Source organism: Lepus europaeus, chromosome 21 (genome assembly GCF_033115175.1).
Source record: "Lepus europaeus isolate LE1 chromosome 21, mLepTim1.pri, whole genome shotgun sequence".
In the NCBI taxonomy this organism is placed as follows: domain Eukaryota; kingdom Metazoa; phylum Chordata; class Mammalia; order Lagomorpha; family Leporidae; genus Lepus; species Lepus europaeus.
The window spans coordinates 7,985,957-8,013,922 of NC_084847.1; the positions used below are offsets into that span (position 1 = coordinate 7,985,957).

Consider the following 27,966-nt stretch of genomic DNA (forward strand, 5'->3'; position numbering starts at 1 on the left):
ATGTTAATAGACAGCACTTTTTTTTTTCTCTTTTGATATATGTATTCTCATAGAGGTATAACCTGAACGCAGTAAAGTGCTTGATCAACTTTGATACACACACACATCTTTGAAACCACGATGCAGTTCGAGATCAGGAACCCAACCACCAGGCAAGAAATCTGTGTGCCCCCACCAGCAGCACCCCCAAAAGCCACACATCACACAACCTCCTCGGTGCTGTGGCTGTGGCCATTCAGCACCTAGTTCCCTATTAGTGAGGATGCACACTGCTCCCAAACCTAAAAGTTATTTGACGGGGCTGGAACACGGGGATGGATGTCTCAACCCTAAAACAGGTCGGAAAGCTGAATCAAGATTGCTCAACTTCCTGACACTTTCTCAACCTTATAGCTTTTTCTTTCGTTAACAAGGAAACATAAAACAGTGAAGCACAGACAAATCAAAGTGGCAGGGAGAGGGTGTAAAACGTCGCATCCTTCTAGAGACAGCTGCTGAAGACTCCCCGTGGGAATGAAACTCCTGGGAAGCTTTACGGCAGCATTCTCCATTTTCATTTTCTTTTTTGTTTGCATCTCTAATGGGTAGAGGGTGAGCAAAACGGTAGGACTTACCTCACCCATAGGAAGCCTTGGATGTTCTTATCCCAAGGCCAAAGGATCAGAGATTGGTGCTAAGCTGTAAGCGTGGTAAAAATGGACGGGATCATCCGAGCAGCAGCAGCAGAAGAAAGCTGGGCATTGCTAAGAGTGACAGTAGCCCAGAGCTGACGAGTCCAAGGGAAACAGCCCTGCTGGGCACCCAGCAGTACTGAGGCCCCGGGGAAACCGGGCAGGAGCACTCCCAAGAACCAACAGCAACCTGTTTACGTCACCAGAGTGTGCATGGCGGGGAGAGGAACCCCAGAGTGTTGGACAGAAGGGATCCGAGTGCTAGACTAGGCTGGGGCGGTGCTGTGACCTCAGGGAAGTCACTTTTCCTCTTGGATTCCTGGATCCTCACCTGTGAGATGAGGCAGCCGTGGGGTGGTGCTGTCAGCCAGCGGTGACCCTCTGTGACCATCAAGGTTGGGGTGGGGGAACTGAGCCTTGGGATCACACGGGGGCTCCTGGCAACTGGACGCCATGGTTGGCGACTGCATTCTTAGTGACGCTGAGGTGCTTGCAACATTAGTATTCCAAGGTTGCCATGGAGATGCTGAGACCTTTGGATTCAGGCAGACTTTCTAAGTCTTGCCCATTCATTTCATTCAAGTCCTCAGAAAACTAAATGTAAACTCACATGCCTGCTCATAGAGGCACTCAGCTGTCACGGCCATCTGCTGGTACCCACAGGGTGAAACCTTTCTCCACTGTGATAACTGACCCCACATGGACGCATCGCTGCTACAGAAATTTAAACCTGTGTCTAGCAACCCCAAGAAAGCTGTCCAACAGCGGTTTAAATTGGTATTTTATGGACAGGCACAGCTTTTCTGCAAATCAGCACCATATTTCATGACAAATCTTGAGCCACAAACAGCCGGAAGAGCAGAAAGAATAAAAGGAATTTTTCCACAGGAGCAAAGTTTTCACAAAAAGCATGATGCTGTCAAGTCAGAGAGGGCACAACCGCAGAAGGCACGGCTGGTTCTGAACAGAGTAATTGCATTCCAGGTGCCCCCGCTGGGCTCAGCGCCACGTTCTCAGGGGGCGCTGCCAAGGAGGGTCACAGATGGGCCTGCACTCCCCAGAGGCCCTGGAGCCACATCGGAACCAAACTGATGATAACGCATGAACAAAGCTATGGGAACGCAGGAGCTTGGCTTCTCCCTCCCATCAAGCAGTCTAGAGAGCTGAACACTGGGTGCAGCACCAGCACCAGGTTATCTGTGTGGGTAAGGCCACCAGGGCTTCACGGGGTTTCACAGAATAGTGCACAGCATCTTACATCCCTGGTCCCATTGGGCACCACAAGTGTCCAGCAGGGACAAAATATTATTATTATGGATGTGATTTTTATTTTGTCCAGGAGCAGACAGGGTTTTGGGGGTTCCACACTCGGTGCCACAAAGCCCACTAGGACAGCACCGTGCAGTAGAACTTCCTCCAATGTTCTAAGTGTGCTGCATTTGCACCCTCTGAGACGGATCCTGAGCCCTGAAAATGTTGCCGGTGCAGCCAGAGATCTCCGTTTTTATGTGAATGTAACATCATTAATTCACATCCTAAGGTAAAGGATGGCACAGAGCTGAGGGCTGCTGTCACAGACAGCACAGCCCCAGGCATCCTGTGCCCAGCAAGGCCAAGGCGGGGGCAGCAGGCCTCTTCTCGTTCTTCTGACCCACGCAGGTCTACTTTTGATCTGTTTTCTATTGAATAAAAAATTGTTTCTGTTGCTTAAAAGAAAAAAGATGTTAAATCATGGGTGCACTAGGGAGTGAGCTTTGTGACCAGGGACTCGGGGCAAAGTACCTGTGATTCTGGGCCTCAGTTCTCTCTCTGTCATGTGGACATGACAGTATCTGCCCTGGGAGGGCTGCTGGGAATAAACTGGGGTTATAGTGGCCAAGTGTGTGTGTGTGTGTGTGTGTGCGTGTCTGGCTGGCACACAAGTGCACAGCACACACAGATGCCTTCAACTGAATTCAGAGAGGACCGCAAAGGAGGCTCACACATTTTCTGTGACAAACCCCAGCCTGATCGGTGTATATGCATCCTCTCATGTCATTCACTCTAGCTGTGCCGTGATGGGCTCTCCCCATCACAGAGGCACTGAGAGCGTAAGCGGATGCGGCAGGTACTGTGAAGTGTCAAAGGCTGCACTTGGACCCGCAGGAAGGCTGCACACACAATCACTAGAACCACATTATCCATCAGCGTGGAGGGAAAAATGGAGGTAGCTCTATTACTCCGGAAATTCAGACTGGAGATTAGAGCTATAAATCAAACCAAATGTTACGAATAAAGGGGTCGAGACCAGAGCCGCTAGAGTGTAAAGAGATTCGGTGGTAACTCACTTCAGCTGGCTTTTCCCAACCCACCCACAGCCAAGTAAGGATCTGGAGTGACCTCCGTAGAGAATCCTACCCTCTCTTTTCAGGAGGCATCCGGGCACAGATGGCTGTCATTTCTTGTTGAAGGTCAAGGGTTAAAAAAAAAAAAAAAAACAGGCCACCTGAAACTGAGGCCCCATATAGACCAAAAACATTCAGGGGGTTTGAGCTGCAGTTGCTGGTACCTGGCAGCGTTGGGTTTGCAACAGCGGAAACGGAAGGTTAGGCTGGACTAGTGCTACAGAACTGAACAGTCACCCGAGACCTGGGGCCTGTGCTAAGGACCCTCTGCCTTTCAAACCATCTTCCTTCTGTCTTCCCAGCTCAGCGCTTCTCCCACTGGGCAGGAGGAGGCCCACAGCTGAGGGTCTGCCTGTGATGGGGGCACAGCCCCTGCCAGGCACACCGGGGCCAACACCTCTCGGCCTGCACTCCCTGCAGGGGAGCAAGCCCTCTTCTCCAACACCTGTGTTAGAGAATGTACCACCTCAGCGCCCCAACACGAGAGTGAAGACAGAACTGGAGCCCCACCCCGTGCCCTGTTATGCCAACGGCACGACATACACCTCTGCCCACCCCCACCAGGCATCTTGGGGGCTGTTGGATGCTGTCGCCCTCTCTGTCACCAGCAGTCCTCGAGACACGCAGACGATTAGTAACGACAGTAATTATGAATGAGAGGGGGACGTGGGTCCTCATCCCTGCAAATTTACAAAGTAGCAAAGTAAGGGTCACACACACGCGCCCCACGCTACTTAACCCCAGCACTTTCCTGCTCCACTGCTGGACAGCTCTTGGAGCGGCCACAGCTTTCTCAAGTGTGTAGATCTGGCCCTGTTACTACAGCCGCTGGGTCTCTCTTGTACCTGCACGATGACCCTGACAGTCGACTCCTATCCCTGGGACTACTGGTTGGCAAATACGATTCTCCCTACACGAGGCGAGACCACGGCCCAGCCCCGAGGTCCGGCTCCTTCTGCGATGGGGACTTGTACTGTCAGGCTGCTCGACATTTCGTAATCAAACGATTCCGGTTTTAGCTCATCATCCCCTTATGCGTGTTTTCAGATGCTCTCCTGGGGGGTGGGGGGAGGTGTCTCTGCACATTTAAAGGCTAATTATGTAGTTAAAGTTAATTATTCAGCCATTAGCATTCAAGGAGCATTTAACAAGACACCGACTAGTTCTGGTGAATTAATGGAAGCAGAGTGTGCAAGAATGTGTGTGCATGAGTGTGTGTGCAAGAGTGTGTGTGCATGTGAGTGTGCATGAGCGTGTGTGTGCAAGAGCGTGTGTGAGTGTGTGCAAGAACATGTGTAAGAGCATGTGTGCATGTAAGTGTGTAAGAACGTGTGTGCATGAGCGTGTGAGCGTGTGTGTGCAAGAGCGTGTGCATGTGAGTGTGTAAGAACATGTATGCATGAGCATGTGTGTGTACATGTGAGTGTGTGTCCATGAGTGTGTGTGCATGTGTGTGTGTGCGAGAGCGTGTGTGCATGAGCACGTGTGCGTACAAGAGTGTGTATGCATGTGAGTGTGTAAGAGCGTGTGTGCATATGAGTGTGTGTAAGCATGTGTGTACATGAGTGTGTGTGCATGTGTGTGTGCAAGAGCGTGTGAGTGTATGTGTGTGTGTGTGAAAGAGAGTGAGTGAGTGAGTGGGTTTGCCTGTGTCTGTGTTTCTGAGGTCTAGTTTCAAGTGTTACTGAAATAAAACAGCTCTTTGATGATCACTCAACCTCTGTTTTTAGGTCATGTCAGAGCCTCGCCAGGAGGAGAAGTGCATCAGTACAAGAAGCCAATCAGCACGATTGGGCCACGGTGGGACCCTGGGTGCATCCCCCTTGCTCTAGAAATGAGGCCCAGTCTTGGGACTGCTCTCAGCTCCAGTTTTCTCAACTGTAAGATGAGAAATGATGGGCTGGCTGCTGGGGGCACAGGAGTGAGGATGTTTCGTGGAGGCAGATCCTGGTAAATCCAGGGGATCCTTTGGAAGCCACTATGTCACCATGCAGAGCAGTAGTGGGGCCACTGTCAGGCACCCAGACGCAGGGCTGCTGTGGGGGCAGAGTGCTCAGGACCCCAGAAGTGCACCACTGAGGCACAGTAACCTTCAAAAGTGTCTGCCTGGGAAGGACACATTCAACCAGCAATGGGACGAAACCCACCATCAGCACAGAGTGGGCTAAGACCAGCTTCAGGAAGGTGGCCGAACGTCACGTTTTCACTCTGAGTTTTGGAATATAAACTTTAAACCCAGAGACGGGTATTGTGGCGCAGTGGGTCAAGCTGCCACTTGCCAGGCCAACATCCCATATCCTGGTGCTGGTTTGAGTCCCAGCTGCTCTGGTTCCAATCCAGCTTCCTGCTAACACTCCTGGGAAAGCAGCAAGCAATGCCCCAAGTACTAGGGACTCTGTCCCCCAAGGTGGGAGGCTGGGATGGAGTTACAGGCTCCTGCTTTCTGCCTGGCCCAGCCCCACTTGTTGTGGCCTTTTGGGGATTGAACCAATAGATGGAAGATCTGTGTGTGTGTGTGTATGTGTATGTGTGTATATGTGTATGTGTGTGTATGTGTGTGTATGTGTATGTGTATGTGTGTGTATGTGTGTGTATGTGTATGTGTGTGTGTGTGTGTCTGTCTGTCTGGCTCTCCCAATCTCTCTGTCACTCTGCCTTTCAAATAAATAAATCTTAAAAAATAAACTTTAAAATCAGGATTATATGAATGCTAATGGATTTCAATTAAGTAGGCAATTTCCTGAGCAAAAGCCATGAATTTAATCCATAGGTCGATGCCTTGCACAACATAAATTGCTCACATATTTTTGGAAACTATGTTTACTAGAGCCAATTCTTTTGTATTCAAATTCTGTACAAAGATTGGATTTGTCAATCAGCATTTGGGCCACAACTAATTTTTGCTAATTTATAACTTCCGCGATTTTGAATTCTCTTTTGTTTATTATTTCCATCAAGTCCAATTCTCCTGGATCAAAACTGTGCAGAGATCCAAAATTGGCCAAGACTGGAGCTTGTCTATGGATTTTTAGTCAATAACAAGTTTTACCCTGTGTGCTTTTAGCTGTTCGCCAGTTTAATTTTCATTGATTATTTTTACCAGTAATATCACTATGAGCTGGATTAAAAAAGAGTGATAATTAATATTTATTTTTAATTGAAAAAATCCTAAGCAATTTTGTAGGACACAGAAAGGGGGGAGATATGAGAAAGGAAAGAAAGCAAGAGGAGGAGACCCAGATGAGGGCAGGCATCACATCAAGCAGGACAGGAGAGGGGAAGAGAAGAGCGGGGGGAGGGACAGAGAGGGCAGAAGGATCAGCAGCAGGGCACACAGAGGGAGAGGACAGAAAAGGGGGCCACAGCAGGTGTAGTGAGTGTCCGGCCTGGTGGCTAAGATGTCAGCTGGGACACTCATGTCCCACAGTGGAGCTCCCACGTTCAATTCCCAGCTCCACTCCCGACTCCAGCTTCCTGCCGATGTGCACTTGGGGAAGCAGCAGCTGCTGGCTCAAGTCCTTGGGTCCCTGCCACCTACATGGGAGACTCAGATGAAGTTCCTGGCTCCCAGCTTTACCCTGGGCCTAGGCCCGAGCTGTGGTGGGCATTTGGGGAGTGAGCCAGCAGATGACAGTGCTGTCTCTCCCCTGTCCACTTCCCCTCTCCCTCTGTCTCTGTCTCTCTGTGAGAGAGAGGGAGAGGGGTACGGCGAGGTGGGGAGCGGGAGTGAGTGAGTGAGCGAATGAGCGAGAGAGAGAGAGAGGAAAGATGAAAATAAGTAAGCACAGGGAACAGGTGCACACACTTAGCCTACTGACTGCTGCACTTGGGAAAACGAGAGGGTTTCGACAACACAGCAAATCTCTGCTTTGTTTCCGTGAAGTTGAACACTGCACCCAAACAGACTGTGTCCGAGGAGATGGGAGATTATGCAACTCAACTCATTTTACAGACAAGGAAACTGAGGGTCGGGAATCTCTTCCCAGGGTGTCCCACAGACTCAGCTATGGCAGAGCAGTGCAGGGCTCGCCCGAGCACAGTACCTTCTGCAGGGGCTTCCCAAATGCAGGTCCTTGGGTGTGCTGTGAGGTCGGGGGGAACTGTCTCTCAGGTGCTATGTCCCGGTGGGGTGAAGCAACAGCTATGAATTTGCCTGGTGAATTATACAGCACTCTGCTAACACTGTTCTTTCTTCACACCACAACTCACGTCTTGACACAGAAGTTAAGGCTCCTTCTGCAATGTTAATCTTTTATGGAGCTCCTTAGATCACACTTTTCAAGGGTTGAGTTCAGAGTTAACTATTCTGCTGCAAACTCTGTGGTGCACGGGATTTTTACAAAAAAATGCTTTATTCAGTCTCGAACGATTACTGTGCGTCAGACACTGGTCTCTGCTCGTATATCTCATTTAACTTTTATAACACACTCTTAAGTGGAGAAACCATAAAGATCATTTTATAAACAGAAAACTGAGAGCCTAAGTGGTCAATTAGTTTGCCCAAGGTCCCCTGAGCTGGATGCTAGCAGGGAGGGAATTTGAATCCAGATGCTTAGCTCTCACAAACCACATCAGGAGTGGGCATTGAGCTTGCTGGGTAAATTGACAGTTAGGGCACCTGGAGCCCGTATGGAGTTTGGGTTTGGACCCTGGCTATGACTCCTCCTGTCACCAACTCCCTGCTAATGCAGACCCTGCAAAGCAGCAGTGATGGTTTAAGGAGCTGGGTTCCCGCCACCCACATGGGGGACTCCAACCGAGTTCCCAGCTCCCAGCGTCAGCCTGGCCCAGCCTCAGCCCCTTTGGGCACTTGGAGAATAAGCCAACCGATGGAATTTCGTTAATTTTATCTCTCTCTCTCTCTCTCTCTGCCTCTTAAATAATTTTTTTAAGAAACCTACATCCTACTGCTACCCCCACATCACAGAGACAACGATGCTGTGAAAATTGCCATGTACCAAGACTAAACGGGATGTTCAAGGGCCAGAAGACATGAAAGTGAAAGATAAAATGAGAAAAGAATCAGTATTTGTCAAACCCCTGCCATGTCCCACACACAGCGCTGGCTTCTCTCCACAGTCACTGTATTTGATTCACAGAGGAATCTCGGGAGATCGGATTTTGGAAAACAGGCTCAGAGAGGTTGCTTAAGTGCTGAAGGCCCCACCGCTGGGACGCAGCCAGGAGGTGAACAAGGTACTGCTCACTCCAAGGCGCGTGCTCAGCACCACGAGGCCATGTAGGAAATCGATAAATAAGCAAGTCAACCGGCTGACTACGGAAAACTAAGTTTGCGAGGAAATGTGCACGCCCTGACCCAGATGCCCTACTTCCCTCCCTCCTGCAGAACTGCCGGCAGAAGACGTTGCACGGGGTTGTACGGCCAACAGCCCACTCCACACCCAACAACAAAGCAACATCCAGGGAGACGTGCTTGCTTGCACAGGGTTGTACGGCCAACAGCCCACCCCACACCCAACAGCAAAGCAACATCCAGGGAGACGTGCTTGCTTGAATAAACTATGATGTGTGCGTGCGTGCCATGGACTTCTTCCGGGAAGTGCAGGAGAGTGAAGGCCCAAGAGACACCTGCCGATAGGGAGAGCTCTTCGAAACGTACTATTCATGGAAAACTGGGCCTCGGCTTCCTGTACATAACTTGGTAGCTTCCCAAGTAACTACATTTTATTATTATTTGTGAGAAAATTGGACTAAAAGATGTTAAAAACTATGTGTAGGTTTTCATAATACACATTACTCATGAACTTTTTAAAGACCTCTCATACATACAAATGCCTATAACAAAGATTTAGAAGAAATGGAACAGACTTCAAACAGATAACAGTGCTGAACCAGTCAGGGTGCTTTCACACTAGGATGTGGTCAAATTTGAAAAGATTTCTTCATTTCATTTGAAAGGCAGAGAGACAGAAAGAGAAAGAGACACACAGACAGAAGCAGAGAGAGAGAGAGAGAGAGAGAGAGAGAGAGATCTCCCATATGCTGGTTCACTTTTCAAAAGCCTGCTACAGCCAAGGTTGAGTCAGGCCAAACCCAGGAGCCCAAACCTCAATCTGGGTCTCTCACAAGGATGGCGTGGGATGGAAGATCTCTCTCTGTCTCTGTCTCTGTCTCTCTCTTTGCAAACTCTGCCTTTCAAAGAAATAAATAATTTTTTTCAAAAAAAGGATGGCATGAACCCAGTTCTTGAATCATCACTTGCTAGTTACCAGGGTGCACACTAGCAGGAAGCTGGAGTGGACAGTGGAGCCAGGACTTGAACCCAAGCACTCTGGTATGGGATGCAGGCTTACTCATCAGTGGCTTAACCACTGTGCCAAATGCCTGCTCCTTATCTTTTACTGACAATATGTTTTGGTAACAGGAAGCAATGAAGTATGATAGTTAACAACATACAACCTAGAGCCAGGTCCAGTCCCAGCTCTGAAGCCTCCCCGCACCATGCCTGGGCAGACGACTTAGCCTCTCTGGACTACAGTTTCCCTGTCTGTGCAGTGCAGGGGGCGAGCACACCAACCTCCCAGAGCAGCTGTGAGCATTTCATGAGGAGTCATAGGTAACGTGCTCAGGGCACCTCCTGGCATGCACTGAGGGCTACCTAAACCACCATGACCAGGAGGGAACAGAGGAGGCACCGGAAATCAGTGAACACACACAAAAATCACTTGGTGGTGGGACTCTGTGTGAGAACCCACATTGTGTCCCGTGTCCTGTGCATGCCTAAGGAGTGCAGCCCCTTCCTGCAGCACCCCCCACCCCGCACACACACTGAGCACCGTGCCCCACCCCACACAGCTGTCCAGACGCCATGGGGCAGCCTTCCCTGGCAGTGCTGACCTTGGACACTGGTCTGGGGGCAGGGTTGGGCAGGGCACACCGTAGCTGTCCAACTGTGTAACCCCCAATTCAAGCCCGCCTGGAACCTCGGGCTGTGATCTTATTTGGCAAGTGGGTCTCTGAAAATGTAAGGAAAGTCCTTGAGATGAAATCACCCTGGGTGCAGAGTGGGCCCTAAACCAAATGACCAGTGCTCTTACAAGAACAGGAGACGCACAGGGCGGAAGACGTCACAGGGAGACGGGCAGAAATTGGGAGTGAGGCTTCCGTAAGCCACGCACACCTGGCACCGCCAGAGGCTGAGAGTGGCCGGAAGGGATCGTCCCCCAGAGCAAGGCGCAGGCCCAGCTGAGGGCTCGATTCCAGACTTCTGGCCCCAAGGATAAATTCGGGCTGTGTCGCAACAGCACTAGGGAACCACGGCAGGGAAGGAACCTGAAGGTGCTGAGTTCCGATCACCTCTTCACCTGCAGGGAGGTCTCACAAAGCTCATGGAAAACGTGCTCTGTCCTGCAATTGCACATTTCCATGAGCTTTTTCCTGAAGCCCCCTTGGACATCCCCCGCCCTCCACCCCAACCACCGCCACGCACTAAGGACTTTCCCTCATCTAGGGAGGGGGGAATACTGCACCCCCTTTAACCAGTGTGAAGGCTTTCAGAGAAAACACAGAGACATTTTAAAATTAAGGCGTGAACAAAATTAGTACCGAGATTTGCATAACACATAATGGGCAATTAGAAACAGCCTAATTAATTGTGCCTAATTAATGAATGATCAGATTTATTATATTAAGTTGTAACACAAAGCATGGGTGTAGGAGAAGGATAGAAGCTGGACACCCTGATTAACCTCCCAGCGCTTGCCCCTCCCCTGTGGCTGGAAACCACGTTGGTGGGGCACGGTCTCCTGGGGCTGTTACGAGCACTTCCCAGAAGGCACATAGATGCGCTCCCGGTACATGTTATCTGCCGGCTAGGAAGACCATACTCAGCAAGCCCCCCCTCCACCCCCCACCCCCCGCAATTCACGTAGCTGATACAAAATAAGGTTTAAACATAAGGTTTAAACAATGCAAGTTAAGTGAATTCAGATGTGGAATAGCAGCTAGGGCCTTAGGGACATCCAGTAAACAGATTTTCAGGCCATAAACCCCTCAAGCTGCCAAAGAGGGGTGATAAATTAAACTCCGAATTACACAGTACCCCAAACAAAATGAAAAATACGAGTGGCTGCAAGAATTGTGTTGGCCTTTAGATAAAAGTCTGCCTTAACACTACAAAGCAAAACGAAACAAAGTACCCAACCAGCAGTGCTGTCCATGGTACAGAAGTCTGGGAAGGTCTCGAATAGCTGGCCTCGATCATGGCGTCAACGATTTAGAAGTAACCACGTCTTGGAGGGCCTGTCGATGCTCATCGCGGCGTGCCAAAAGCTAAATCAACGAATATTCCTCCAGTTTTGGTGAGATATCACCTACTCACTACACGTAGAAACCACCCGACCCAGCCTTCCAGGTTTAGTGGAGGAAACCAAAAACACAGTCATGCGCACACTGAGGCGACTTGCATAAACGACACATAAATGACATACAGGTCAGCGACTAAGCCAGAAACACAGGGAGACATCAAGAATTATGTTCAGGGCCGGCGCCGTGGCTTAACAGGCTAATCCTCTGCCTTGCGGCGCCGGCACACAGGGTTCTAGTCCTGGTTGGGGCGCTGGATTCTATCCCGGTTGCCCCTCTTCCAGGCCAGCTCTCTGCTGTGGCCCGGGAAGGCAGTGGAGTATGGCCCAAGTGTTTGGGCCCTGCACCCACATGGGAGACTAGGAGAGGCACCTGGCTCCTGGCTTTGGATCAGCGCGATGTGCCAGCTGCAGCGGCCATTGGAGGGTGAACCAATGGCAAAAATGAAGACCTTTCTCTCTATCTCTCTCCCTCACTATCCACTCTGCCTGTCAAAAAAAAAAAAATTATGTTCAGAAGCACTTTTTTTCTGATCAGTAATAGCGGTGCTCATGCTCCTGAAAATGCATTAAATACAGAGTGACGTCAAGGCCACCACGCAGACACCTGGCAGTGTCTCTACTAGCATCCCGAGGCAGGTCCTTCCTCCCTCTCTCCCCCTCTCTGTGAGTTTACAGAGGCTCCATCAGTCTTTATTCAACTCGCACGTTTTTCTACTTATGACGCTTTTTATGGATGTCCTTGAAAATCCTTTAATATCGTTTTCCCTGAATTTAACAGGAAGCAATTCCAAGCACAACACGCGAAAGATGTCTGTACTTCTTGGAATTCTTATTAAGAACAAAATCTCTAACTGTATGATACGGTGGTGGCAATTGTTTGTGGGCTTTATTGGCTGCGAGGGGGAGGCTCTCAGAAACCAGGTCACTGCCAGGAGGACTTGTCTGGAGGCAGCGCTATCCCATTTAGGATGGCCGGCTGCACCCCAGTGTCTACGCCTGCTTTCAAACTCCGCAGCTGGAAATGAACCACCGTGTGTTGTTCTGACTGACTAGCAAAACACAGCCAATAAAACCTGCTCAGACGGCATCCTTGAAGAACTTGCTCTGCAGAACAAGTGGCTTCTCTGAGGATCCTTATTCCCTGACCTGCCTCAGCCCTGGTGACTCCGATATCTCTGGATCTGGTTCTTCTGGGGAGAAGAGGGGGATGCTGTGGTTTTATCAACTCTGGGAGCATCAATTAATTTGCTATTTGTCCCTCACAGTATATAGGAAGGCACTTCAAAAAGATCCTGGAAACGGTATTAGAAGATGAACAGGAGCCAGCGCTATGGCGCAGTGGGTTAACGCCCTGGCCTGCAGTGTCGGCATCCCATATGGGCTCCGGTTCTAGTCCTGGCTGTTCCTCTTCCGATCCAGCTCTCTGCTATGGCCTGGGAAAGCAGTGGAAGATGGCCCAAGTCCTTGGGCCCCTGTACCCATATGGGAGACCCAGAAGAAACTCCTGGCTCCTGGCTTCGGATCAGCACAGCTCCGGCTGTTGGGGCCATCTGGGGAGTGAACCAGCAGATGGAAGACCTCTCTTTCTATCTCCAACTCTCTCTGTAACTCTTTCAAACAGATAAAATAAATCTTTTTTAAAAAAGAAGATGAACTTATTTTAGTGCAAAATTTTTGAAATCCATGCATAATTTTTCATAATATGCAATTTCCATGAACTTTTAGAAGACTCCTTGTATCAATGGATATCAAAAATGCTTTGACCCAAAATCAATTTATATTTTCATTAAAATTTCTACAAACTTTCTGAAGTACCCTCATATAACTTCTGTCTCTAACTGAAGTTCTAACGCCATGAACCCAATTGCCTATCTGGCATTTCCAAGTCAGGAGGAAAACCTAACTCCTAACATAATCGTCCTCTAATGCAGTCATTGGATGATTAGTTAACATTGTTGAGCTCCTGGTCCACTTCACACAGGGGGCAGTAATGGTGCTCAGCTCTAGGAGTGCTGCGAGGATTAAATGAGATCACACAGAGGCAGCACCCAGGGCTGCAGCTCCCACACTGTAAGGTTTCAAAAGTGGCAGAGACCGCACATCGGTAAGATAGTGTTGTCCCCAAAGCACTTCCAACTCCACGTGCCCACACCCCAAAGCACGTGCTTTCTACACCGTCCTCCAGGAGTGCCCGCCTCATCCTGTCTACTCCACACAGAACCCCACCTCTCAACATTCCACTAACTTCTCAAGGCCCATGGACTACCTATAGCAGAAACACTAGGGGTGCTAATAAAAATGTGCATTCCTGAACCTTGCATGCTTTGAGAATCTGTCCTTTCAAGGAGGAATTCAATGCTCAAGTTTCCATAACGAAACCTGTGACACTTGTAGGGAGATGTGGCCACCTCGTCCTTTTATTTTTATAAACATCTGAAAGTATCAAGGATAATCTGAGCTTTGCAGTTAAATGATCACTGATCGAAAGACAATTCTCCCTACAATGTTTCTAAAATGTGCTTAAAACACTCTATCAGGGAAGGCATTGTGTGGAGTGGGTTAAACCATTGTCTGGGACACCAACATTCCACATCCAAACACCTGTTCAAGTCCCAGCTGCTCCGCTTTTGATCCAGCTCCCTGCTAACCCTGGGAACCCAATGGATGATGGACCAAATACTTAGGCCCCCACCACCTACATGGAAGACCTGGACAGAGTTCCAGGCTCCCAGTTTTGGCCTGGCCCTCTTTTTCTTTAACTCTGCCTGTCAAATGAATACAATAAATCTTTTTTAAAAATAGAAGAGAGACAGAGAGATATCTTCCATCTGCTGGTTCACTCCCCAAATGGCAGCAACGGCCAGAGCTTGGAGCCAGGAGTGTATTCCTGGTCTCAAACATGGGTGCAGGCTTCCTCTGCTTTCCCAGGTGCATTAGGAGGGAGCTGGACTGGAAGGGGAGCTGGAGCCCACATGGGAGGGGCACTGCAGATGGCGGCTTTACCTGCTTTGCCACAGTGCTGGGCCCTAAAATAAATCTTTTTTAAAAAGACCCTGTCAACATATTGACTGAAAGGCAGCCCATAGAAGATGATTTTTACCAATCATGTATCTGGTAAGGGGTTAATATTCAGAATACATATTGAACTCTTAAAACAGTAATGATAAAAACCAATAACCAAATTTAAAAATGAGCCAAAGAGTTGAACAGCTTTCAAATGAAAAATATGAATGGCCACGAAGCACACGAAAAATGCTCATCAACATTAATCGTTAGGGAAGTGAAAACCAGTGCTATGATGAGAGAGCATCTCACCCCCGTAGGACGGCTGCTACAAATAAAACAGAAAACAGCAAGTATTGGTAAGAACATGGAGAAGCTGAGAACCCTGTGCGCTCTTAGTGGGAATGTGGAATCATACGACAGCTGTGAAACCAATACAGAGATTCTTCAACAGACTCAAAACAGAATCACTGTATAATCCAGTAATTCTACTTCGTGTCTCCATTAAAAACAAAAACAACTTGAAGACAGGGTTTCAAAGAAATATTTGAACAACACAAGTGTCCACTGACAGATGGATCGAAAGAAAGAAAGTTCTGGCCTTTGTTATGACACGGACGGACCGTGAGCACATTGTGTTAAGTGAAATCGGCTAGACACAAAAAGATGGTTCTACAAAGAAGTGGAGCTATATGGTTCCAATTATATGAGGGAGCTTCAGAAAGTTCATGGGAAACACATTTTCTTTTAATTCCATTTTCCACGGACTCTCTGAAGCCCTTCATATACAGAACTTATAGTAGTCAAAAACGAAGAGACGGAGGGGTGGGCATTGTGGTACAAGGGGTTAAGCATCACTCGGAATGCCTGCATTCCATATCAGAGTGCCTGGATCCAGTCCTGCCTCTGCTTGTAATGTAGCTTCCTGGGATTGCACCTGGAAGGCAAGAGTCAATGCCCCATGTACCTGGGTTCTGCCACTCATGAGGGAGACCTGGATGGAGTTCCTGGCTCTGGGCTTTTGCCTGCCTAACGCTAGCTGCTGCAGGCATTTGGGGAGTGAACCAACAGATGGAAGATCTCTCGCTCTCCGCTCCCCCCACTCTCTATCCCTCCCTCCCCCTCCCTCTCCATCTCCCTCTCCTTTTCTCTGTTTCCCCTCTCTCTTTCTTTCAAACAACTTTAAAAAAAATATGGAGAAAAAAGTAGAATGGTGGTTTCCAGGGACTGGAGGAATGTGGAGGGGAGATTTTGCTTAACAAGTACACAGCTTCAGTTTGACAAGATGACAAGGTTTGGGATGGACGGTGGTGATGCTTACATACCATTATATGTATATTTAACACAATTGAAAGTATACTTTAAAGCAATTAAGATGGCAAACTTTATAACATGTGTATTTATCACAATTAAGAAAGACAACCCTCTCTTTCGGTCTTTCTCTCCATCTACTCAGCGTTACGAAAGCCCAGAGACCTATTTCCCAACACTGTTGGGCTGGGAATGGACACACATAGGGGACTGCAGGGGCCCGAGGGTTCAAGCTTGATGCTCCTGAGCAAACTGAACCTTGTCCACATCACTGTCCATGAGAATCAATTAAAACAGGAAACACAAACCACCCCACTGTGTTTGCAAGTATTAAGCTTCTTGGAACCTTGTTTGATTTATATCTGGTTGCCGAAACAGTAGCTTCTGACGACTGCGCATTTGTTCATCTAAACCCATCTCCATTCATTTCAGCTTCAGGTCCCCCTTCTGGAACACACGCTCTCAGAATCAGAGTGGTGCACACCAGCATCACCAGCAGCAGCTGCCAAAGCACCGAGATTTCCAGTCCTTCCCATGGGGATTCTGATTCGCCTGTCTCTGGGGCTCAGGAATCCACACTTCTATGAATACTGCTACCAATCCAGACTTGGGCCACACCCTGGGAAGCATCGATCTAGATGCTTGGGCTCACTGACAGCTCATCCAGCTCTGGGTCAGGACAGCCCCAAAATCACAACAGATCCACTCCCAGAAAACCTGATCTCTGTCAGTGCTTACGCATCAACTTCTGTTTCCCCACTGATCTGTCCCAAACTAGACAAAGGCTTTTGAATTATCAAAGTCCAAAAATCATAAAAATATAGACATATTTAACTACAAAAGATAAACTTTTGCATGTAAAAATATGATCAGCAAGCTCAAAACACAAAAACCTGGGGAAAACATTTATAATCATATGATAAATAATGGGCTCTTCCATCTAATATGGAAATCAGTAGGAGAAAGACTAACAAAGCCATAGAAAAATTAATAAAAGTTTCAACAAAGAAATGGCAGCTGGCTCTTCATTACACATGAAAACCTGATTAAAGTTTACTACTATTACAGTAAGTGCAAACTGAAACATAGCTCAGCACATTTTTCTATCTATAATCTTAGCAAAATTTTAGGAGATTGATGCTTGCACACCATGTTGGCAAAACTATGGGGAAACACACACTAGTCTATGGAAAATGTATTCTGAAAAATATAGAAAGTATCATAAAAAAATTATACAGGGGTTTAAAAGGGTTTCTGCACCAAGATATACTAATCTTTTAATTCAGTTTTCCCACAAACTGAAGGACCTCTGTAGGCCATAGTGTATATCAATGAACTAAGGATGAATTTTCCTTGGAGGTAAAATTGTTAAGATATGGGAAATTTACAATTACATGTTATCTTTGACTCATTATTTCAAGAAGTTTATTCTGATTTTATGTGATATATCAAATAATCATGGCACTATTGTTGACCATAGCAAAATATCAGAAACAACCTTGTGTGGCCATTAATAGGGGACTGATTAAATACAGCATGATACATTTATATAATGAAAGATAATAGGTCAGTAAAAAATAATTATGATCTTTATGTGCAAATCTAGAAACATCTGGAAGGACATTCAGAATAAATGTGGTTACTGCAGGGGGTACTAGGTACCACTGTTCATATGCTTATGTGTTTTTTGATTTCTGAATCATATAATTGCACTACCTGTTAAAATTTTAATTTATGTAAATAATTAAATGAGAAGATTGTTAAACGTGCATGTGGGTCCTCCCAGTATTAACTGTATTGAAACTGAATCTCCAGGAACACAAGGAAGAGTTGAATTATTTCTTTAAAAAACAACAACAACTCATACCACTTTAGTTCTTTTTTCTGGATTTAAAGTTAACTGTGCAAAGCATACCCCACATGGGAGATTGAGTGTACAGTGAAATCGCCATCTGCCTGACTTAGCTAAGATGGATGTTATAATTATTATATGGCTTCCTGAAAACAATTTATGTAATTTATAACCAAGGACAGTTTCCATTCCTCTAATCCTGCGTTACATTTTATATGTATATTTATACAAAAAGAAATTGAGAGAAAAGAAAACAACCCATTCACTCATGTTGTGCTCTGAGTTATACGTGGATGGAGACAGAGCCAGTCAACCACCAGCCACTGTTTGCAGCCACTGCCATCCACTTTTGCGCTCGTGGTCTGTCGTCCGTCCACAGCAACGCTATACTGGTACGTGTTGGTTAAAGGACTATGGTAGAAATAAACAAGCAAACAAAATCCCATACCATGGCTAAGTTCAAAAGCTATCAAAAATCTGTCTTTTCTGGTCTCTATCAGATACACGCACATCCTATGGCTTGGCAATTTCAGCATTACGTGGGTACCAAGAGAAAGTCACTGGCTTGTGCGATAAACGACATGTGCAGATTCGCCCTTTAGAAGCGTTATTCATTGTCGCCAAAATAGGACGTTATTCAAATGCTCATCAAGATTAGAAGAGACAGATGAATTCACGGTATAGCACAAAAATAAAACTCTACACGGCAATGAGAATGAGAGAATTGCAACTGCAGTCAACAACCTGTAGTTCTTTGAGTCAAAGACAACAAACAAACAAGGAAACAAACCGCGTGATTTGATTTATGTGCTCAAATGCAGGCAAAAAGAATCTGGCTTTCGGCTTGAGGATGACTGGGGTATGGCGACTGGACTAGGGTGGGACTTGCTGGGGATCGATAACACCCACGGTCAGTTTGTACAAAGCCACCAAGCAGCGCATTTAATATCTGTACACTTCCTGCATTTCTAACGCTTAAGAAGTCTAAAAATACTATGGCCAGTGAATGAATGAGTTTTGGAAATGTCAGGGGCTCAACTTCCAAATACATGCTCTCCCAGCTCTTGCGGAGCTATCCAAGAGAAACCAAAGATAGACTTGAGAAACTCAACATTGCTGGCAGCCAAAATTCCTGGGGCCTTGAGGGTCTTCAGGCACCACAGACACAAAGCCTTCCCCATGGGTCTGCACGGCAGCCAAGCCAAGGGCTCCCCGTTAAACCCCAAGGAGAACACGCTTACAGTCATGTCTCAGCCTCGGGAACGCCTGGAGACTGAGATGTTCCAGGCAGGTGAACCTGCTGGATGATCAAAACCTTCCTTCATTTAAAATGACATTGCTCTCGATGGGACCCCTTCCAAAATGCACTTCACTGGTCATCAAAGAAGGAGGTACCTTTCTCTGAAAGGAGGCGAGAACTTCCACTTTGCTTACGGCTCTGTCTCAATACTGACAGAGTTTGTGGATTCCCATGGCTTCCACAGCCTAGGCAGCTCATGTCAAGAGCCTCGGGTGATCACTGATGTCACACATGAGAGTGTTAATTGTTAAATTAAAAAACAAGAGTCACTGTGTACTAGCTTCCCACACAGGACCACTGTCCTCAAAGAGTTCTATTATAACTATGTCTAAGTGCTCCCAAAAGACGTATATTTCTTGGGTGCTTCATTAAAATTAAGTTTATAAAAAAAAAGAATTGAAATTAACTTCAAGATGCAATGACTGAATAGCCCTTGTCTCGACTGTTGAGGAACTGTTTTTCTGTTTTGTTTTGTTTTTTGTTTTTACCTTGCCAATTGTTGAACTCTTTACTTAGTATGGAGTTGGTCTTCTGTATATAAAGCTAATCGAAAATGGATCTTAGTGGAGAATGGGAGAGGGAGGAGGAGGAGGGGTATGGTGGGAAGAATCACTGTATCCTAAAGTTGTATTTATGAAATGCATGAAGTCTGTATGCCTTAAATAAAAGGTTTCTTTGGAGGAGAAAATAAATAAAAAATTTTAAAAAAACAAGATGCGTTTCATGCATCCTTGACCTTCTGGAGAGTCTAAGGAATGGATTTTGGCCTTTACAACAAACAACAACGCTGCCAATTAGACACTGTGTACACGCCAGGTGCTATGCAGAAGGCTTCCCATCAGAGTTCCTCTCTCAATCTCACCAGATCCTACTGCGATTCCTAATGTATGCATGAAGCGTGCAGTGATCACGTAACTGCCCAAGGTCATAGGGAAAGTGACGAGTGGGGGATGTCTGGCCAAGGGCATTCTCAGCACAGCCTAAATCCTAAGACCGCACCAGCTTCTCTTCACACCTTCGGCCTTTGTGTGTGCTGCACACACTCCGGACTGCCAACAGCGAGATGAGAATGCTGGCTGTGTCTTTAGAGAGGCCATTCGAGTTCTTACTGCCTCTCTCCTCCATTATTTTCTTTCTCTTCCATCGATGTTATCCATGAGGATATTTCAAAAAGTTTGTGGGACATGGAGTCAAAAGGTAAGTTTATTTGGGAATAAAATCATTTCAAAATGCACGCCTAAGTGGCGTCTTCAAGAAATGAAAAGTGAATACTATGAAAAAACTGTACAAGGATTTCAAAAGTTTTGCATAAAAGTAAACTTATCTTTTAATTCCTTGTCCATGAACTTTATGAGGTATTCTCACATAAATTTTCACACAAAGCTGTTATCAGCACGCTACACTCGCCCAAAATACCCATGCTAAAAGTCTTTGTTTTCACTGCTTTAAACTCGCAACCTTCTTAGAGCTTCCCGAGTTGGTTAAAATATCCCATGGAGTTGGATCAACTTCTTTATCTGCTTTAGTAACTCCTCCGGTTTGCTGTATCTCAAAGTGCAGGGGGTTTGCTTTTCCTCAACGCAACTCAGAAGGATGCCTGTGATGCTCATCAGATAAACAAAAGCCGCGCTCCACTGGGGTCCATCTGGATGGCAGTCGCTCTCCAGAAAACACAACAGCGCGCCCAGATAAGCACAAGGCACATAGCGTCCCATTTCTGCAGGCTGTATCGCCTGGCAGGCCTGCAGAGAGAGCCAGAGTGATGGCATCCTTACCCCGTCTTCAGGCTGACCAAGGCATCCTCCACGCCCTTCTGATTGAACTTGGTCATGTACTGGTGCATGTAGGGGTAGTTATTCCGGATGTTTCTCTCCGTACTTCCATTGGGCACTGTTCCAAATCGGAAAGCTGGGGAGTAGTCATGGGGTCTCTGAAACTGCAGGCAGAAAAGAAGGCGATGGCAGAGGGAGAGGAGGAAGAAGTTAGCAACTTGCTGTCTGCTGTCAGGATCACACACATGCGTGCATCAGCACAGGCCAGAAGAAAACAAAGACTTTGCCCCTTCTTTCCACTTAATGCTGTGTTCTACTGGCCGGCGCCTCCAGGATGGTGGAAACTGCATCTGTCTTGGGTGCTGTTCCCCAGTTCCTGGCACACGGCCTGGCGGGGTGCCCAGTAGATTTGCTGGATTCATTACCTCTGTACCATTCTACAGACTGGCACCTTGCAGTGTGCACAGTACTCAGGAAATGCTGGCTGACCTGGGAAGAAAGGTCTAGCGACTCCTACTCATTTACCCATCTCCTGTGAGTCCCCACCAACCCCCTTCTCTCAACTCCACTCGTACCTACCTTCAGCTTCCCTCCGTTCACCCTCCACCTACTCCTCCATTCACTCATGAAGGTGGCATTCGCTGACTGCCTACCATAGCCCTGGCATAATCCTGGCACAGGGCAGGCTCCATGAATGTCTGTTGAACTGAGGGCCCTTCCCACTGCCCATTATCTTCCCGGGGCTGTCCATATCCCGTGTGGCTCCCACAGAGACACAGAGTCCATGCTGCCCGAGTCTGCCCAGGTTGCCTGGAAGATGCTACAGGTGACTCAACCAGGACAGAAGTCACGGGAACTGATGTGACTCCCAGAAATACGGCAAAGCTAGAGGCAGGCCACAGCAATGGCTGTGAGCGGGCTGGCGCTCACGTTTGCTGGTTGGCAAGTCAGGGTCTATCATTTCAAGCTATGGGGCCTTGGGGACCTCCCTTCACTTCATGCTGCCTCCACCTATTGTCCACCTGCAGAGTGGGGACCATAGCAGCGCTTCCTGTGTCAGGTCACTGTGAAGAGCGAAACATGTAGCATTTGTCAAATAACTATGCCTGAAGCAGAGGAGGCACTCAAAAGTATGGTTGTTTTTATTTTTATTGTCACTGTGGCCCACGAAGTAACCTGAGCCTCGTTTTCCTACTGGAACTCAAAAGTAATGTGGTTGACTGACCCTTTTGGGGGACTTGGTCGGGCCCAGCACTATGCATTGAACTTGACAAGTGCTGGTGCGTTTGATCCTCGGCACACTTCCAGGTTAACTCATCTTAGAAGCTCCACCTTTCAGACGAGAAACCCGGGACTGAGAGAGGTTGCAGCACTAGCAAGCAGTGGTCTGCAGTGTAACCCAGGTGGACCTGAGCTCAGGCCGAGGGCTTCTGTCCCTCACTCCCAGAAACCACTGCCAGTGACGCCCCCGTCACTGAGATCCCAAGACAGGAGAAACACGCGGAAGTCAGGGTCAGGCCAGGCCGGGAGCCAGAGGTGTCTCTGACCTCCAGAGCAACGTGTCCTCCTCGGAGCCAGGATCTGCCAGAGAGACCACCCAGAAACATGATGTGTGTGTATGTGTGTGTGTGTGTGTGTGTTTCTATGCTCACACTTCATTTCACTGCTAATTAAAGTTTCCAGCTGAAAAGATCATTTCCCCTCAATTAGGCTTGAAGTTGCGTAAGACGCAGCCATACTGGATTTGAGAGAAGTGGCTGCCCATTGACCACATGTCACTGTGCTGCTCTCTGCATCAGAAGCGTGTGTTTGTGTGTGTGTGAAAGAGATAGAGAGAGAGAGAGAGAGAGAGAGAGAGAGAGAGAGAGAGAGAGAACACAGCAAGATGCTCTTGGCAGCTCCTCTACAAGCCACAACATCGTCACTCATCTCCAGCAGAGGGGTTGGAGGGGCGCAAGCCCAGGCTCCCAGGCGGGGCAACCACCTGCTCTGGGGGAGCCATGGTAACGCCCAGACAGCCGCCTGCCCTGGGGGAGCCCTGGTAACACCTGGGTCATACACCTCACGGTTGGAGCAGCAGTTCACCATCTCCGCAGCCCCCCGGAGATGGCCTGTTGGACGAAACGCCTTGCACTCCCCTCTCCATCTGCTGCATAGCTTTGAAGAATCGCTGTCTTTGGTTCCTCTGGTTTGTGCAGATTCAGCCCCCGGGAGGGTGCCCACACTTCTCCGGCCCCCGCAGCCAATCCACGCCAGAACCTTTCCCACCAGACTAAAGATGGCCAAACTTTGAAAAGCATAACTGGCAACATGCTTTCCACTGCCGCCCCATGCACACGCGTGGGGCTTCCCAGCACTCTTTCTACACGCGACATGCTCCGTGTTAGCCGCCATGTTCTATTTTTAGGGTCACACTCTTAATGACGTCCCTGGCTCCCTAAGCTGTCATCACCTACAGTGTAAAAAAGTCAGGGGCCAGGACAGCTCGTCGAAGCTGCAGGGTCTACACTGATGGCACCCTCCGTGTTTCCCACAGGGGTGACTGCTGGTGCCATGCTCTCCCAGACAGTTCCCTGGACGTACAGAAAGGAAGCCATGCGGCAAGGAAGGAGCAGTGCAGGGGCTCCACTGACCACAACACAGCAATCTAACCACAGTGGGGGGCCTCTCTCAATTCTGCCCCCTTGCTGTTCTTGCGCCTGGCTTCACCCAGCTCTGGACTCGGAGAGGCCAGGGTCAGCGGTTCATCTCCCACTCAGGTGCTGCTGCTTGGGGGAAGCCATGTAAACTCTGGACCTCAGTGTCTGTATATTGGATCATCAGTCGTAAAGTGCGTGAAGTAACACCCGGCAACCTCTCTCACGCTGGGTGAACACTGCCCACCAACACCCAGGGCAGCTCTGGCCAAATGATGGAGCCAGTCTCCCTCCAGGTTGGAGAAGGTGAGTCCTGTCCATTCAACATGCGGATAAGTCTAGAGGCATCCAAGTGCATAAGACATGGCGACCATTTATGATGCAGAAGGTAGAGGTGCAGGGATGGGACATGGATTTTTTGCAGGAAAAATGCAGCAAATCACCAAGACATTCCTTTGCTCTTCTTCTGAGCCCAGTGTCACTCATATAGATCTCTATCAGCCTCTGTGTCTGCGAATAAGAGACATCTGGCACCCAGAGGCCCTGATCCTAGGGCAGCCCTCAGGCAGTGCAGCTCTGGGAGTGCAGGTATGGCCTCCAGTAGAGATGGGATCAGCTCAGAGGCCACCATGCCTGGCTGGCCCACCCTCAGGCTCGGCCGCCATGGTAGGCTCCTGAATGCCCTCCACTGGCTGTCATTAACGAGCATCTCAGTGCCAAGAACCTGTCTGGCCCCGGAAGTGAGGAGCAGTGTGGGTCAGTCAGTGATGACGAAGTAGGAGGAGAGGGAGCTGACAAGAAGGAAGTCGGCCTCCCCTCCCCTCCACTAAGCACTCTCCCACCCTCAGCTTCCACGAGATCAGCTTCTCCAGAATCCATCTGGGAGTGAGGCCATGCACTGTGCCTCTGTCTTTGCTTGACTCACTACACGTAGCATAAGGGCTTTCATGTCCTTCCATGTTGCTGCTAATGCCAGGATTTCATACTTTTTAAATTTTTTAACAGCTGAATGTTACAGTTAAGAGGAATAAGTTCTGCTGTTATGTGGTTCAGCGAGGTGAATTTAACTGTTGTAGACCTCAAGGAAGAAGAGACGGACAAGTGCTGGGCATAGCAGGTAACACACTGCTTGGGATGGCTGCATCCCATATCCGACTGCTTTGAGTTCCAGTTCCACTTTTGAATCCAGCTTCCTGCCAATACCCATCCTGGGAAGCAGCAGGTGGTGGTTCAAGTAGCTGGGTTCCTGTCACCCATATGGGAGACCCAGGTGGAGTTCCAGGCTCCTGGATTTGGTCTGTATCAGCCTTAGCTGTTGCATGCATTCGGGGACTGAACCAGCAGATGAAGCTCGCTTTCTCTCTCTAAGTAAATAATATGTGCATAGATAAATATTTTTAGAAGATAATAAAATATAAGTGAATATTTGATGTCCTCACCGTAAAGACTAGTAAACATTTGAGGGGAGAGAAATGCTAACTATCCTGAGTTGATCATTATCCAACAAATGCAGGCACACACATCAAAGCATCACACTGTGTCTCAGAAAGACTTACAAATATTATGTGTCAATCAAAAATTAAAATATAAACAAGTAGGAGAGAAGAATGGGGGAGGGAGGTGGGAAGAGGGAGGACTGGTGGGGACAACTTTTATCATAGGATTATCCGCTGTGTGCCAGGCACAGTGTGAGGATGACTTTTTTTTTTTTTTTGACAGGCAGAGTGGACAGTGAGAGAGAGAGAGAGAGACAGAGAGAAAGGTCTTCCTTTGCTATTGGTTCACCCTCCAATGGCCACTGTGGCTGGCACACTGAGGCCGGTGTACCATGCTGATCTGAAGGCAGGAGCCAGGTGCTTCTCCTGGTCTCCCATGGAGTGCAGGGCCCAAGCACTTGGGCCATCCTCCACTGCACTCCCGGGCCACAGCAGAGAGCTGGCCTGGAAGAGGGGCAACCGGGACAGAATCCGGCGCTCCAACCGGGACTAGAACCCGGTGTGCTGGCACCGCAAGGCGGAGGATTAGCCTATTGAGCCACGGCGCTGGCCAAGGATGACTTTTAATCCTCTTTGCCAGCAATGGATCAGTACCCTCCCTTTACTAGGAAATGAAGCCTTGGGTTTACGGACATATCGAAGGCACACATCCACGATATGGCAAGGTTAGGATCTGAACCCAGGTCTGCCTGGTCCCTAGTACAGTGCATAAACCTGCCTCACGGAGATGGGTTTTTCCCTACCAGAGTGATTGCCAACGTTCTGGAGAAGCTTCCCACGAACAGTTCAGCCTCCCTTCAGTAATCCCTAGGGTAGCTCTGACCCCTGAACTCTTTGACTTACAAGGTAAGCCCAAGCTCATATGGGCACACCTCGGGCTCCAAATACACTTCCTTCACAGCCAGCATTGATGGCTTAAAAGGACTGAAAACCCGAGTTGTTACACAGGTATTCCTGATTAAAACACAACACCAAAACCAACCACTGTGTATGGTATTAAAATAAATTGATTCAATATATATTTTTATGTTGCAAACTTTCCGGGTATATCTGCTATTAATCCTCCGGGAGCATTTACCTTATTTACTCCAGGAATTTTGTTGTTTATCTAATTGTATCAAACATTTAATTAAAACAGCTATCAGCTTGCCTCTAATGCTGTGGAAATGGAAACTGAAGTGTGTCCCAGGAGGAGCTGGCATTGTTGGTATTCCAAGTCAGAAAAGGTCAGTCAAATTATTAGTGGTTTTAATTAGTCTTCCCAAAAGTGATCATATTTAGACTCAAAACTACAAAGCAAAGGATTTTTTTCCCCTTTGCCTTTGAAAATAGTAACAAAAGGCAAAATGTGCTGCCCGGTACTCTCTTGCAAAGTCCGCTCATCCAGGCCACGGCTCCCTGCTGCTCCTACCGTGTTTCCAATCACTTCTTCTAGGAATTGCATTTTTGATCCCATAATGCGACAGTCACGTAACAGTGCTTCGTGTCTGTAGAGGATTTTTCAAAGCGACCAGACACATTCACACATGGTTTCCTTTCCTCCTCACTACAACTGTGTTTCCGAGATTGACAGAGAGAGCTAGGGAAGCCCAGGGAAGCTGCAAAGCGTAGCTAGTTCACAGCGGAGAGGGGTCGGGAAGCCCCCTTTTTGGACTCCACATGGTAATGTTTTGCCTGTAGCCTCACCAAGGTCATGTGGTTGGGTGGGGGGCTGCCAGAAGCCAACCCTGAGCCAAAGATTGGTTTGACCACAGTTTATTAGTGCAGGGTTCTAGGAGTCACCACCAAGCGGGTGGGAGGAGGAAATTAAAGACAACCACCCAGGATCTCATTAAAGCCACATCTTGGGACAAAGCCACATGGAATCGGCCTGATTCTATGGGGATGTCTGGGGAGTAACCCATCCTGCTTAGAAACAAGGGGGCAGCTGAGCTCTTGTGTACTCACATGGATCAGCCACTGGTTACAGAACACTACAAGGATTAGGAAAACCAGTTCCCAGAATTCACTGTCCCAGTGCCCAGAGGTAACAATCCTGAAGGTCCCTGGGCTGAGCCTTGATCAGCCAAATGGATGCACAGGTGGGAAAAGAGCTCCCAGGAGATCCACGTGGGCTGAACCTGGGGTCCAGCAGGGATGCACTTCTCCAAGCAGCCAACAGGTACGGACTGAGCTCCTCCCACGTGCCAGAGAATTCTATCAAGAGCCCATCTCCAAGATCCTCTTCCTTTGAGTTCAGTCTCCTGGGTTTTATCTCCTTTACAACACCCATTCCTGCCTGTTTCCTCCTCTCTGGATGTTTGCAGGTGTCTTATTTATTTCTTCCTGCTAGAATACAGGTTTCTCAGGAGTTCAGACTCCATCTGCCGAAAAAGCCCTCTCTGAAGAGAGGACGCTTTCCCTGAGACCCGAAATTCCAAGGATAGCCAGCCACGAGGAGGTTAGGGGGAGACCATTCTAGGCAGAGGGCATGGGAAGTGCAAGGGCACTGAGGTGGAAATTGGCTTGGAGCTCCAGGAGCAGGGAGTGAACTTTAGCGAATGGCAGGGAGGGAGCAGGTGGGAGAGGTCAGGAAATAAAGAGCTCTGTGCGCCCTGGTGGGTGGAACCCTCAGAGACTCCAGGCGCACACAGCACCTTTGTGAAGGTGACTCCATCTCCCATCCTAACCTGTCACCGTCTCCCTTAGCAGGGACCCTGTACCTCTTTCAACTAGAGTGTGTGTCATCCATCAGCTGTAAAGGCGTTTCCATGGACCAATTTTTTATTCAGCAGTTCGCTGATGAATGCCGAATGGCTATCTGTAGACTTATGTCAACAATATACGACAGCGAGGCTTTCTAAACAGGAGCAAATTATCTCCACGTTCACGGAACAGCAAACGTCTGCAGTGCCGCAGCCTCACTGCTGAGCCTAGCAAGTCGGAGTTGTTTCCTGAACCAGGACTCCAACTGGAGGATGCACCCGGTTTACCCTTTCCCACCCTCTCTGTGCGGGGCCGCACAGCCACTGGCACCCTGCAGGCCCTCTCCCTTTCCTGGGAGAATGGGGATGACAGGTGCTACTGCTCCTGTCTTGCTGCTGTTGGAAACACAGCCCCGTGATGGAGAGCAGGAGCTGTGTCTGAGCAGAAGGAACCAGCAGGAAAGGAAGAACCACTCTGCTCCTCCGTGTCCCCTGACAATATCTCAGGGTCAGAAGAGCTGGTGATGAGG

The 27,966-nt window shown here is 48.3% G+C and overlaps 1 protein-coding gene across 1 annotated transcript in view; it reads right to left on the reverse strand.

Annotated features, from left to right (window-relative positions):
• The window catches only part of GRIN2A (glutamate ionotropic receptor NMDA type subunit 2A), a 389,378-nt gene that overhangs the window by 37,229 nt on the left and 324,183 nt on the right, over positions 1-27,966 (reverse strand). Inside the window, exon 10 of the mRNA XM_062180040.1 lies at positions 20,624-20,784. Coding sequence (XP_062036024.1) covers positions 20,624-20,784 — 161 coding nt within the window. The remainder of the gene's footprint in view (positions 1-20,623; positions 20,785-27,966) is intronic.